The sequence below is a fragment of the Kogia breviceps genome, chromosome 9, assembly GCF_026419965.1.
Source record: "Kogia breviceps isolate mKogBre1 chromosome 9, mKogBre1 haplotype 1, whole genome shotgun sequence".
NCBI classification, from domain to species: Eukaryota; Metazoa; Chordata; class Mammalia; order Artiodactyla; family Physeteridae; genus Kogia; species Kogia breviceps.
The window spans coordinates 73,457,271-73,473,144 of NC_081318.1; the positions used below are offsets into that span (position 1 = coordinate 73,457,271).

Below are 15,874 nucleotides of genomic sequence, written 5' to 3' on the forward strand. Positions count from 1 at the left end.
TCCTCTAGGTCTTTAAGGCAATTTTTAATTTTCTTTTAGTTCTTGTAGTATTTTTCAAGGCCAAATGTCTGTTGTTTTCTGTTAATTCTTCCTGGAACAGGAAAGATATATTCAGACCCTTCTTATCCTACTACCATCACCAAAAGGCAGGGTTTGTGGCCTGTCCATGGCTGCGTTGACTCAATATTTCAGTAAGTTTCTGGTAGCTTAAACTAAAATGCTATTTAGAAAGGTATATGATCTTACTTTCAAGAAGCAGATTAGTACAAGAGTGGATAACTCAAGCTTATTGAATAAGCAAGGTTATGCAAGTGCAAGTCACTTTATAGAAAGTTCTTATGTCCCAAACTAAAAGCTCAAATACAAGACCGTTCCATCAAAAATTTGGCAAGTTTACACTTGGATGTTTTTAGACATGAGGTTGGTGTGCATACTCCTTAGACTAATTTTAAGTGACTCTCAAATGTTCATCTGATGTGCCTCTGATAAGTACCTCTGCCTCTTTTTCCAACACACTGCATAATTTCATACACAAAAACTACAATCCTCAGCATGCTTTCTGTCTTTGCTTTTCCTGTTTTTCACCTTTTTGCTTCATTTTCTTTTGATTTCCTGTAAAGAGCTGTAATCTTAAAGTAAATAGGATAAAAACAGAGGAAGGTGGTGAAAAAAGGAACTATATTATGGCCACCTAATAGGAAATACCCAAACAGAAAAGAATAACTCTTCACTGGATATGTTTTACACTTTTGTTAATATAGATATCATACCAAAATCTGAGATCTGAAAAAGGAAAAGTCATTGACCTCAAAATAAGAAAGTACGAAGTGGGAATTAATGAATGTATAAAGGCCTAAAAATATAGCTATCAGGTAATTGATGGAAAGTAATTTCTTAGTAATATTTAGATAAATTTTACATTAAAAGAACAGTGACTACCTTATTCTTAACGAAACTTCATTATAATTTTTTAAAATACTACTAACTATTTTATAGCAAAAAATGTATATGTTTATGTAGCTGTAGGAGCATTCCATAGTTAATCTGATGTGGCGTGGGACTTTCAACAATACAAGTACTTAAGTTCCACAGCCTCTTCATCCAGCTATCTGATCTATATAGCTTTGAAACTCATGGTGAGGGTGGGAGGAGAGGAGCAAGTACAGTATATTGGTCTGCAAGGGCTGCCATAACGAAGTACCACAGACTGAGTGGCTTAAACAACAGGAATTTATTTCCTCATGGTTCTAGAGCTTAGAAGTCCAAGATCAAGGTGTTGGCATGGTTGGTTTCATTCTGAGTCCTCTCACCTTGACTTATAGTTTTCTTCTTGTTGTGTACTCACATGGTCTTTCTCTATGCAAGCATGCCTGCAACCAAATTTCCTTTTCTTATAAGGACACTAGTCATATTGGAGTAGGGCTCACCCTCAAAACCTCATTTTAATCTAATTACCTCTTTAAAGACCTTATCTCCAAATACAGTCACATTCTGAGGAACTAGGAGTCAGGACCTCAACATATGAATTTGGGTGGGGGGTATAGGACCATTCAGTCCATAATATACAGCATCATTTATCTCTGCATCATCCTTAAACTCTCAAAAGGCAGAGTGTAAGCAAGCATTAGTACCAAATGACATTTTTATTTCAGCCTCATAGCTTAGAGATAGTGTATAATGCCCTAAAGCATGTGTTACCTGTCTGAGTTTTCAGTATTTAGTGGTTTGTTTGGTGTTTGCTATTGTTATTTGTTTTTACTTTTTCGGAGTTTTCTTTGATAGTTCAGTGAAAAAAATGGGAAAATAGTGGATCATTATCAGATGCAGCCTTGAAACTGAAACCACAAAAGTTTTTTAGGAATAAGTCAGAGCCCTGTGGAGAAAGAGGGCTTTTATTGTTATTTTAATGATGATACTAATTTGGGAGATACTTCAGTGAATATTGATATCATCTTTTAGAGAAGCAATTTGACAATATCTATGAAGAATATAAGAGTATATACCCTTTAACATATAACTCCAGGTTAGGAATTTAACATTAGGAAATAAAAGATGAGCACAAATATTTTGCACAAAGATGTTCATTACATCTTTGCTTTTAATAGTGAAAAATTGGAAACAATCTACTATATATTTTTTGAAGACTATTTAGTGACCCAGGAAAAAGCTTGCTGTATAATGTAAAGGGATAAAAGCAGGATACAAAGCTGAATACACACAATAATCCTAATCTGAATGTGTGTATGTATTTATGTCTGGAAGGATGTAATTTTTAACATTATTTAGACCTTTTCCAATGGCTGTGTTTTCATCAGAGCAAAACTTATGTTTGAAAATGTGATTTGATATCTTGGTTGATTATAGCTGTGTTTCTAGGTAAATAGGTGTTTCATTTTTTCATCACAGCATAAAGGAATTTAACATTTCAGTTTATTACTTAACGTGTCCCACTGAAAGTTAATTCATAAGACATGCAGTTCTCATAAAACAGTTATGAAGATATTTCTACTTAATTTAAGATTTTTTTCCAAATTTCTTTTGTTACCTCATACCATGATGTTTCCAACTCCTTTTCTATCTTGATATTGCCTCTTTAGACCTTTGCTGAGTGAAACCAAGTTATAAAGTGCAGAAAAGGGAATGCAAGATATCATATCCAAAGTATATACTTCAATGAATATCCTCAGTCATTCCATTCAGCACTACTACAGTGTAGTGGCTAAAAAGTACCGGCCCTTTTTCAGTGTAAGAGGAAGGGGCAGGGTTGATTTTGGAGCCCTCATATGGTAAGGTGGGCATCCATGTGAAGCAGCAGCCTCATGTGGGAAAGCCAAGCCATAGAAGAGTGAGGAGGGTATGTGTGCAGGGGAGAGACAGGGGTCATGATAGCAGATTGGTCACGATCTGCATGATAGCAGAGAGACTGATCACAGAACTCTGTTAAAGAAAGTGGGAGCCAGGTTTCTCACTCTTGAAGAAGGGGATAACAAATATTAGAAGGGAGAAAGCTGGAAATAACCTTGTGTTTTGGGATTGGAACTGGAGGTATTGGTATGAACTCATGGATTTCAAGAAATGTAAATAGAGAAATAAATATAGATTTCAATATGTGCATACATCTACATGCACACACACACACACACACACACACACACACTCTCTCTCTCTCCCCAGTTCTATCTACTAACATTCCACGGATAATGAGCACAACTAGCACCATATATTGATTGTTTTTTAATTAAAAAATTTTTTTCTTTATATAGTAACTCCTAAATAACATTCTCCACTAACAGGAACTGGGACTCCTTGAAGAAATGACAGATTTAAGGTGCAGGGCCTGGAAAATCTTTTTGTGTCAGAAAGTAAGAACATATTCAAAAATAATAGGAACATGTCAAAGGACAATATCAAACCTAATATAGACAAATAAAACATAATGACTCCTTAGTAGTGGACATTTTTAAACTATAACTATTATTTAATCTCTAAGTATAAATTCAAAATAAAAATCTATGTATAAATCCTAAAAAGAAAGCTTATCTTATTTTGCAAGGAACTATAACAGCAATGCTTGTAAATTTAAAATTAACTGACTTTTTTCCAAAATATGTCTGATTATAGGCAACAGGTTCAAGGGTTGGTGTCTTAACACAAAACGCAACTAACATGGGACTTTCAGTTATCATTTCCTTCATGTATGGATGGGACATGACACTCTTGATTCTGAGTATTGCTCTGTACTTGCTCTGACAGGAATGATTGAAATGGCAGCAATGACTGGATTTGCCAACAAGGATAAGCAAGAACTTAAGCATGCTGGAAAAGTAAAATAAAGACTGTTGTTCCCATCATAACATTTTAAGAGAAAATCAATAAGAGCTTCTATCCTTACAATATGTAACTTCCTTTCCTAGGAATCTGTAAAGTGTTGTATATGTATTGAAATTCATACAGATCAGTTTAAGATGGGGTGTAGATAATGTCATAGCAATAGGGTGCATAATTTAGGCTCTGGAGTCAAATAGGCTGAATTAGAATCCAGATTCTACCACTAACAAATGTGTGATCTGAGCAAGTTACATCAACCTTTCTGTACTTCAGTTTCTTCCTCTGTAAAGTGGAAATAAAATAGTATTCCCTTACAGATCTTTATGACTATTACAGAAAACACTTAGTCTTATTAGCATATGCAATAGTATCTGGAAAACAGTAAGCACTCAGTAATGTTAGCCATTATTACTGTTACCAAATCGTGGGGGAATTTGTTAACATTGTGATTCCACATTCTCTGATTATTGAATAATTGAATGTCTTGAACAATTCTGAATGCTTTATTTTTCAAAATAAAGAGGAAATATAATAGTTACTAAATTTAAGGCAAGGTACTGATATTGGTGGTGCCTAAAACAAAGCTTTAGAGACAAGGACCATTTTTAAAATGATCAAAATGAACAATGTATTTACTTGGAAAATTTTTTGACATATATAGGTTTCTCAGGATCAGTCATATTCATAAAAATAATCATTGTAGTAGCGATTTAGAGAAACATTAGTAATGTAGTACCATAATATCTAAAAGTTGAAAGAGATGTCATTTGTTCCAGCCACTCACCCAAAGTAGAAATCTCTTGTACAACATCCCTGTTGAGTGTCTATCCATCTTTTATCCACCCTTTTCTCTAGTGGCAGGCAGTGGATTACTTTCCCAGGCTGCTGCCTACCCCTTAGATGGTAGGGAGTTCTTTTTTTTTTTTTTTTTTTTTTTTTTTTTTTGTGGCCTTCTATCCTTCTCTTCTTGGCTTTCATCTTGATAGAGGTCCAAAACCTGTTTCTCGTTTCTCGTGACGTTATGAAGCTGCATCATGTAAATGCCAAGTCTTCTCTTGGTCACCCAGCCCCAACTCCTCTCATGATACAGTTTCAAAGATCTGTATCACATTGGTGAAAGGCCTGAATATTAAAATGATTTTAATATCATTATACTCTGTATCACAGTGACTGTATCATTATAAATAGCATGAATATTAATGAATAGGGATCCAACCAAGCACAGGACTCATTGAAATCTGGTTTTCATGACCCTTGGACTTTTCCACCTTTCCTGCACTAGATAAGGACCCTTGGAATGTCTGCTTGAGCAGTACAGACTGAACTACTTAGCACATATTTGCTTCAGAAAGACAGAAAAGTTGTTCAGCCCTCCCTGTGAGCAAATTATCACAATTTCCAAGTTAATCTGGCCCTAATTAATTATATTTTATTCATCTTAATTTTTATGTCATGAGCTTTAGTTGTATATGTGCCGTTTGATTTTTGTATTATTAAAGTAACCTCAGACTACACAATCAATAACTGCAATCAAATAGGCAATGTTTCCTTTCCCACTAGCTTTTCAATCAGTCACTTTACCAAACACCAAAACTTAGAATATGGACCAACAAAACACATTGGTCCTTCTTTGGTAGCATGTGTAGATTTGGAAAAATCATCAAATGTTTTATTTTTCAGATTTTAAATGACCATATTAGTAAAAAATAAGTAAATAAAATGACCATATTAGTTTTTTAAAAAGGACTATTTTCTAAGGTTCTGTTTTCAGTCCTTTCTCTATTGTGAACAATGATCACAAGACTTTTTTGTTCATTTGTTTTTGTTTTCCTCAAGATTTCAGCATTCTCATCCATTTTCCTCATGCACTACAAAATGTTACAGATGGAGATTTCTTTGAGTTCTTTTAGAAACTATGAGAATTTTGAGCAGAATCCCAGGTGTCCTGACCATGGTCTACATATCTAGTTCTCTCCCATAACCCAAATTCTACTTCAAACAATCTTGGGTGTCCACCTAGGTCTTCATCTGTCCCACAGTCTACTCTGCCAGCCTGGAAAAAGAATGTGAAAGCAGGAAGTTTCTCTTTCAAGTCAACATGTGTTCTCATGTCCAAGAAGTTATTCTGAGCCAAAAGTCTCCTCCATTTTTGATCCCCCTTCTTTCTGAAAACTATATAACTATGAAGAAGCATTACATTTGAACTAAATATCTTTTTAAGTTCACAGACATCAAAATGAAAAACGGCTATACAGTCTCTTATACAGAATTCAAAAGCCACACTCCGTGTTACTTTACAGCAGTGTTCCTGAGAACTTTGGTTGCTATTTGCATTTCTGTGCTAGAATAAAATAATTATTTATTTGACTCTTTCTGCTGTCTTCTTCTTAAATCAGCTCATAATTCATAGGACAGCTCCTTTGCATAATTACATACGGACGTAATGCTCACTAATGTTTGATCCCTCTGCTTATGGAACTAGCTTAAATAGAAACTCAATGAAGACTTAAAGAGGGCTAACTTTAGACCAGTGGACTAAATCTTTTCAAAAGGAATTTTCCTTGAGCTTATTATCTTAATATATTATTGTCCTGTCTTATTTGGGGGAAGGAAAACAAAGAAGCTAAGAAAACTCATCAGAAAAACTTATTGACTTAATGTACTTAATATGTCCTCGTTGTGACTGTAACTCACAACCAGAAGTTTAGCCACTACTAATTTTATTTCCCTATTTTATTATCTTGTTTTATCAGATAGCAACCGAAGTTGTGGAGAATATATGCACTACTGTGTCATTAACAAGAGAAAAAGCCTTCGAGCAAATGTATGAGGAGACGCTTCAGACTCAGCACAGGTGATTGTAGATTCATACTGACTGTATTAACTATAGTTTGTTCCTATAAAGGCAATACTCCTGGGTGACTCCAGTGGTTTGCCTGCCAACTCATTTGCTCTGGGATCTTTCCGAGTAATGGCATATCATAATTCCTTATGACTCCACCAAGAGGAAACTAGAAAGAGGAGTTGAGAGCAAGCATATTTAGAATATATGTTTTAGGTCCCCCCACATTGCCATGAACTATAACAAAGTGTGTATATTTTTCTTATTTCCATGAAACAAGATTGATGAAATAACATATTTAAGAAAGAAAATAATATTGCTTAGCCCTTTATATTGAATCTCTAAAAGAGTTCACATTTTAAAACGAATATATGCACAACAAATGTGATCAATTCTTTTAATTTTAAACTAGTCCTCTTTACCACATTTACTTAGTGATACTCTTTGTATTACTTTATCAGAAAGATAGCTTTGTACTCTTTTACACTCATGCTTGTGGTTGGTACCACCATTTAATTCCCACTATTTATTCTATTAGTGCAACATTAGGATAGAAAATATTTTTAAACCAAATCTCTTTAACTCTTTCAGTAACTATTCTTTCACAGACCTTGTCCATTCATTTGAAAATATATAGAGGCAGCTTTGTTACATTGAACTATAGAGCATATAGCTATAGAGAAAATCATTATATTTATTGTTTTCTCTATAATAATTCTCATTCTCAGTAGTTAAAAAGTCATTTTCTCTTTAATAATTAGAAAAAGTGTATACCCCCTAAATGATAACATGTCTTACCTTCTGTATTCATTACTCTACATTTATTTAAAGGACCTTACTATACCTCATGCCCCATTATCTAGTAAATTTTGTGCATTTCAGAAATACCTTAAAGGAAGCACAGATCATTGGAATCTGTTACACATTCAGCCATGCCTTCGTATATTTTGCCTATGCAGCGTGTTTTCGATTTGGAACTTATTTAATTCAAGTAGGACGAATGACCCCAGAGGGCATGTTCATGTAAGTTGTACAAATATATAAACCCTGTAAATGGGTTAAGTACTTAAATTAACCAGAAAGATGTCTAGTTTAGAGTGTATTATCATTTAAATCATATATGTGCAAAAGACATGTTGGGGAAATTAAAAAAATTTTTGTTATTTAATATCTATTGATATAAGTACAGTCAAGCTGGTAAAATACGGATATAACACAGGTACTCTGAGTTAAACTCCCAGATGAATTGCTTCCTACTTCAGTTTACTAGACGTGGGAATGTAGGGGTAAAGTATGCCTTCTTGTTATCCATTATCTCCCAAGGTGGAGATGGCTTTATCAAGTGTGACTGTAAATCAGTGAGGTAAGTTCCTTGCTAAGCAAATACTCCAGGAGAAACACATGTAAATGAGTATTTCTCTTTAGAAAAGTCATATTGAGAATTGATCATGGCATCCCAATGAGGCTGCCTCTTCCCAAAGCATTTGTTGGTGCTTCTATTTGGAACTCTGTTCACATAGTTGTGAATTTCTTTACTTCAGAGAAACACCTAAATTCAACTTCTGAAATTAGAAAAATTTATTTTGGGTATTAATTCTGAGCTTCTTAAGTCTCCCTAAAATGTCAGATTGTTACTAATCTATATCATAAATGTCACTGCTAAACATTTAGAGCTAGAGAAATCCATACAATATTTGACTCCAAAAAGTAACGTTATTTTTTTTTTAAGAAGTCCACCAAAACATACACATCAAAGCAAGGATCAGCCTCTTCAAAATAATGACTTGGGAGATTACACCTGTTTCAAGGATACTGCCATTTGGCAAAAAATGTTGAGAACTCCTCTTTGGGATTTACCTCTCAAGACTCAGACACATTCTTTTGAATATCCTTATTGGTGGCACATATTTGTACTTTGAGGATATGTTCAATTTGAAGAAATGACCAAAAGTCATTTGAAGCCAAATAATTTCAGAATAACTTGGAATAATTTTCAGTTCCTATTCATGTGTTTGTTTGTTTGTTTATCTATCAAACATTAACTGAGTTCCCAGGAAGTTTCTTTTCTTTTTTTTTTTTTTTTGGTACGCGGGCCTCTCACTGCTGCGGCCTCTCCCGCCGCGGAGCACAGGCTCCGGACGCGCAGGCTCAGTGGCCATGGTTCACGGTCCCAGCTGCTCCGCGGCATGTGGGATCCTCTCGGACCAGGGCACGAACCCGCGTCCCCTGCATCGGCAGGCGGACTCTCAACCACTGCGCCACCAGGGAAGCCCCCCAGGAAGTTTCTTTGCTAGGCACTCAGAAGGAAAGCATCCACAGTTCACCAAGCTAATATTTTTGAATCTATGAGGCCACTTAGAGGTTTCATGAAGCAGATATTCTTATAAAATGGAATATCTGTGTGTAAAATGTCAACAGGAATTTTAGGCTCCCTGTTCTACCATGTTTTCCTACCCTCTAAAACAGTGTGCAGTATTGTCTGTGTGAACATATAAATCACAATTATGACATTTAGCCTTGGACTTCATTCTGATTACACAGACTAGTTTACAGAGATAAATTAACAAGAAACCAATTGTAGAATCACCTAATTACTTCATTCAGCTCACCAGCCTGCACTAAATTAGCAAGTTGTTTCCCTGGTTCTTATGAAATGCAGGCAATCACAAGCTTAAAAGTTGATTGTATTCCAAAAGTTTGCTTGCAAGCCAATTGTTTGAAATTCAGAACATGTCTTCCTTACATTGCTCTAAACTTTCTGCAGCCATCTTTAAATCCCCATTGTCCCATTCCTTCATATAACTGTTCCTTGGTATTAGTAGAGAGCAAATCAATTAAATATATTTATACTAATTTAGGATGTCTGATGATTTTATCAATTCTCACAGAAGAATTTTCATTTATAAAAGCAATTATAAAAATAAATAAATAAATAAATAAAATAAAAGCAATTATAATCCCAGTTACTTTCTAATGGATTTACTTGAAGATAGTGTAACAAAGCAATCAAGAGAGGACCACCTCATTTCCCATCACCAAACTCACTAGGGTACTACTTACTGATCCACCATGCCTGCCATCTCCATGCAAGAACTAAGGTCCTTGTCTGCAACAGGTCCCTGCAATCATCTCTTCACATCAGTTTCTGTCACTACTATTTCTTTGCTTTATAATCACCTGTCATAAGAAAAAGAAAGAAATCTCTCCCATGACCTTAAGTCCCCTTCTGCCTACTTTCAATGTCTCTGTTATCCTTTGCAGCATAACAAATTGTAGAGTAGCCTATTCTTGTTATCTGCACCTTTTCACCTCCAACCTCTCCTAAACTCATTCCAGTCAAGCCTTGATTCCCACCATTCCACTAGAAAGGCTCATTATCAAGGTCACCACTGACCTCCATCTTGCCCACCCATAGACCCATCCAGTGTCCGGTTTGCCCATCTCATTTAACTTGACCTCTCAGCAGCATTTTATACTCTCCTTCCTGAAACATTTTCTTCTCTAGGCTTTTTCTCCTTTGTTATTGGCCCCTCCTCCTCTATTTCCTTTATGGGCTCCTGATTTTCTGCTGGGCCTCCATGTGTTGCGGGGCTTTAGAGCTCTCAGGGCTTTTCATCCACACACTCTAATTGGTAATTTCATCCAATCTGATGGTTTTTTAAATATTACCTGTATCCTGATGACTCCCTTCTGTGTATTTCCAACTCTGACCCCACTCCTAAATACCACATGTGTATCCAACTACCTACTGGACATCTCCACTTAGAAGTCTAATCATATCTTAATGTGTCCAGAACAGAATTTGAAGTTTTTCCTTCCCAAAGTGTCTCTTCTCCAAAACTTCTCCATCTTAATAAACAGCACCACCATCTATGCTGTTGCTTGGCCCAAAAATCTAAGAGTCATCCTTATTGCTTCTCTTGCCTTCACCCACTACATACAGCACCAAGTCTTAACAGCTGTAACTCCAAAATACTTCTTACCATCTCTACCCATGTTACCTTCCTTTTTACCTCTTTGCCTGTCTTGACTGGACCACTGCAACTACCTGCTCACTGATGTCCCTGTACTCACTCTCTTGCTTCCCTGTAATCCATTCTCCACACAGTAGCTAGACTGATCTTTTAAAACACAAATCCAATTCCATCAATTTACTAAAATACTGTAATGAATTCCCATTGAAATTTGAATAAAACCAAATTCCTTACTCTGACCTGAAAGCTCTACACATTTGGGCCTCTGCTTTCCTTTCCAACCTCATCTACCATTGTCTTTTTTTGTGATCTGCACATCAGGCCCCTACTTGCATTTCTGTCCCTGGAACTCTCTTCTTAGTGTTTTTGCACTTGTTCTTTCCTCTGTCTGGAATAATCATTCAGTTCTTTACTGGGCTGCCTCTTTCTCACCATCCAAGCCTCTGCTCCTAAGTCCACTCCTCAGAGGCACTTCTTCTGATGGCTCAGAGTAGTCCTCTTAGCCCTTCTCCTCATCACTCTCTATCCTATTACCATGGTTTAGTTTGTGTATAGCACTTACCACTATGTGAAATTATCTTTTTTGTTCCCAGATTTATTGAGTGCATAGACTGTAAGCTCAGTCAGAGCAGAGCTTAGCCTGTTTTGGTCACTGATGTTTCCCTAGAGCCAAAAACAAGAGCTTGGAACATCATAGGCACACAATAAATATTCACTGAATAAATGACTGAACCGAAAATAAAGGGAGAGATTTGGAGTGGTGCATAATTAAGCAGTCCAGTCATTCCTGGAAATGTTTTCCCAGATTCAACTTTTCCACATCACTCCTGTTTTTTACAGATTGTTCTCTTTTTCTTCCCTTCTACATCCAAGTGCTTTGGCATAAGGACTGGGTGTAAGTCAAAGACAGCCATTTATAGAAAAGTAGAATATTTGTAGCTGGGAGTCTACTTCTCCATACTGAGATTTGTTTAGATTAAAACTAAGCAAAGAATTTTCTCAATTAAAGAATGATACAACTTCAAAATCATGCAATCACTATCATGCCTGCAAATGACATCAGGCAGGACATTTCTTGAATGGGGCGTCTCAAGGCTGCCAACCATTCTGTTTCATATAATAATCACTATAACAACAAACTTGATTGAGTCCTTACTTAGTATTAAGAATTTGTAATACATTTTCTGCTTAATCTTCTCCACTACCCTGTGAAATACTATGATTCCCATTGTACAGATGGGGAAAATTAACACTCCAGGAAGTTACCTAACTTGCCCAAAGTCAGTTAATCAGCAAGTGGCAGAGCACAGATTCAAGTTCATGACTCAAGATGCTAGGGGCTTTGCTTAGTTGACATTTATTATTATTAATTATTATTATTATTACTAATTCTCTGACAAACTTTCATAGAACTTTCTATAAAATTATTGTTTTTTTTTTTAAATTCTTGTGTAGTTTCCCAAACATTTAAATATCCAGAGCTGGGCTGATTCTTACCATAAATGGAACAAGTAGCTCGCTTAGTATTAGTTTATGACCCTAAAATATAGAAGAATCAAAAGGCCCCCACACAAAAATTCATCCTCCTACTGGACTACCATACTTCCTGAATTTTTTTTCATTAAATTCATTGAAAAGGGTCATTTCTGGAGATGTAAGAATTTTAGCTGTCAGAACACATGTAGGACTATTAACATGAGAGCAACGATTAATGAACAGTAATCACACTGGTATTTCCTAGTGCCCTGAGGGAAGGAAGAAACAAGGAGCTATCTGAGCTTGGACCATGAGTATCATTTCTGATTTGAGTTTCATTCTACAAACAAAGTAAGGATACCCATACTTTTATAGTATGGACAAAGAAGAGAGGCTCTGGGAAATATGGATATGGGGCTCTGCAAAATGTGAACAGATGAGATTTGTCTTCAATAGCAAAATCTTCAGTTTTCTTAGAGACCCAAAGTGGTCCCCAACTACCATAAACATGTCACAAGTGTCCCTTTAGACAGACTAAACTACACCTGGCCTAAAGGACTCTGTGCCTTCCAGAATCTAAGAACACAGACAGCTTTCTATCTAATCAGCTAATTGAGTGGAAGATTTTACAAAGAAAACTCTCTCCTACTAGAACCCTCCTTACATAAAAAGAACTTTGTGCCATTCTCTAAATCAATGGTTTCCCAACTCATCAATCGAGGAGCTGGTTAAAAATGCAGATACCTGGAGCTCACCCTACAGATCTAACCCAGAGATCTGTAGATCTGGTGTAGGGCCAGGAAACTACGTTTTACCAAACATCCCAGACTGTTCTGAGGCACAGAATCTGAAGATCACTCTTTAAGAAATATGAGCATAGGGACTGAATTCCAGGCTGCTCTCCGTAGCTACTTGAAACCTCAGGGTTTTCTTTTGGCCATTACCAGAAACTTTTCTAGAATTATATAAAAATTGGGGAAGTCACATTTTAGTTTATTATATAAAATAAAGATGCTTTATTCACTCTATAAAATGTGAATGTACTTTCATGATTTATAGCTACCAGGATGGATAAGCTGTCTCTCTTTCAGAAATGACAGTGTGCCTTATAGAAGGAGATGCACAAAGGGAGTTTTAACAGCAGAATCCCTTGAGGTGCTCATAATGTTACTTTATCAGCAAGCCTATTTAGCTAAAACCTTAGCTTTTTCTTCTAAAAAAATAGGCAACATCCATTTCTTATGGTAAAAACTGTCTCCATCCATCTCTATTATTGTAGAAGTTTCTCTGAAATGAGCATTTTTTAAAAGGTGATAACATTTTCCCTCTGCTGCCTTGCAGCCAATGCATAGGCATTCAGAAAATATCTTATTACTTACGTTCTCATACACATATGTGTAGTAAAAATCTCCCCTCCTGCTTCTGTTAGCCCTGGCAACACTTTGGATTTACTTCAGTATAAAAGTACAGACTTTGAGAAATACAACATAAGTTTATTTTCTCCCGTCTGAATTTTAGTGCCTTTAGGTTAGTTTCTAGCTAACTTGCCTTTTGCAGTATAGTCCAGAAACCACTAGTGCCCAGCAAAGGTTTCTCTTATTCTCCATACTCCCACGTCAGAACTTTCCTCTCTCTGTTTCTTCCTTCTTTGCTACACATATTAGCAGGAAGCTAAGTAGAGCAGGTGGGTAAGAAAGAATCAAAGCATGACAGCCTTCAGGACAGTAATTATAAAAGCCACAGCTTTGAAAACTGCCTGATAAGCAGAGAGCCAAGCAGCTTATGTGTTGTGGCCTAGTCCTCCAAAAATCCAAATGTAGTTCTTGACAGGAAGTCATATTGAACTTTGAATATTTAATGTGGTTATTGGCCAAAAGAACAATAGGTGCATTTTCAGTGAATAGTAACAGTAGGTTAACAGCTTGGAATAAAAAAGGATAGAAAGCAAGCTAGGTCTCCACCATCATCTTTGCTCGGGTAGGCCAGGCAGCCATGGAACTGTGTTAACATAATTAGGAAAACAACCTTAGTTAGCCAAAACAAGGAAAACAGGAAAGTCTTCTTTCAGTGTTCATTGTCATGGCAGCCACCCAGCTTCTGCCAGGCTCCTCCCCAGAGATTATCCAGAGGTTAGGAGGAAAAGATAAGGAGACCAGATAGAGGGATCAACCATTGAAGGGATCTAAAGGAGACAAGTCAAGGAGGATTTGCTATCTAGGGTCCTCTGAAGATTCTAAAATGGGAAACAAGTGGTAACAAACCCCAACATGCAGAGAGAGACAGTTCAGGTCAGCTTTCCACTAGAAGGAGCACTGTGTTAGGGAAAACAGTAAACAAGGAGGTTCAAGTTCCAGTCCTACAGTTTCATAGCTATGTGATTCTGGGCAAATTGCTTATTTCTCTGAGATAAAGAGTCTCCTTATTTATTAAAAAGTGATGCCTTACTCCTAGGTGATCAAATGGTATCATGTATACAAAAACATTCTATAAAACTCGAAGTACCAAATAAATATAAATTGTATATTTTCTCTCTCCCTTCTGTTGAGAAAGGGATTTATGGTGAAAAGAAAAGGATCTTTGTACTTTTATATGGATGTTAGGGGAAAAGAGTATGAGTATGGGAATAATTGTAATGGCCACCCCTGTGAGGAAAGATACTCTATCTTCCAATCAAAAAAAGAAACCTGGACTTCCCTGGTGGCACAGTGGTTGAGAGTCCGCCTGCCGATGCAGGGGACACGGGTCCGTGACCCGGTCCGGGAGGATCCCACATGCCGCAGAGCGGCTGGGCCCTTGGGCCGTGGCCGCTGAGCCTGCGCGTCCGGAGCCTGTGCTCCGCAACGGGAGAGACCACAGCAGTGAGAGGCCCGCGTACCGAAAAAAAAAAAAAAAAATTCATCATTATAGCAAACCATTCCTCTTTGTATATCCCAAATGGGTGAAATTCCCAAGACCAACATTGGCATGGGAAGTCAGCCTGAACATTTCTCTAGAGTAAGCTCTTGGTTCAGATGCCTCCAGGAGGTCGGACCAACTTGAAGGATCTGGTTTAACTCTCTCATGGAGTTAGAGCACTGGTTATTGTTCAATAAATACTTTCTAAGTGGAAGTGAAATGCAACTTAGTTCACTCTAGCTAACTGGGCCAGACTAGGTTAGGACAGATTCTATAGCAGACCAGCTTTGTCCTCTTTATACAGAACCCACCTGGGGAAAAAGTAAAAAGGAGATTAATGTCCCTGACTCAACCCCCAGATAGTCCCATCACCACAAAGTTAGGTTCCTCAGTGTAATCCTCATCAACGTTAACCCCCATCCCACTTAGCCTCCCCTCAAAATATACACAATAAAGACGGCATCAGGGCTTTTAGCTGGTACTCTCCCTTCTCTACTAAAACTTTTCTTCTTGCTCTATTGTGCATCCTATGGATCATTTACCTCTCACAGAAACAAGTTCTCCCTTCTACCCTTCTCAGTAAATTTCATTTTATGGGAGACCTAACAAAGACATTAGCCTTTGTACATTTATGCCAAATGATTAAATTGACTTTTAATGATGCAAATTTTAGGACAGGTAGATATTTTGGCACATCTCAAATCAGAGAAAAATGGTATTTTCTTAGTTGTTCTGAGAAGCCTCCATCCCTGTGGGACTAGAATCCAGGTCTCCTGACTCATAATCCAATTCTCTTCCCATCTTACCTGCTGACTCTTGGATCAGACTGAGGCTGGAGTCTGATTCAGCCTGGTTTTTT

At 36.9% G+C, this 15,874-nt stretch overlaps 1 protein-coding gene across 1 annotated transcript in view; it reads left to right on the forward strand.

The window, feature by feature from the left end:
- ABCB5 (ATP binding cassette subfamily B member 5) overlaps nucleotides 1–15,874 on the forward strand; it is a 101,867-nt gene that overhangs the window by 71,734 nt on the left and 14,259 nt on the right. The window contains 4 exon segments of the mRNA XM_059073986.1: nucleotides 3,622–3,733; nucleotides 3,736–3,824; nucleotides 6,582–6,682; nucleotides 7,553–7,693. Of these exon segments, the coding sequence (XP_058929969.1) occupies nucleotides 3,622–3,733; nucleotides 3,736–3,824; nucleotides 6,582–6,682; nucleotides 7,553–7,693 (443 nt within the window).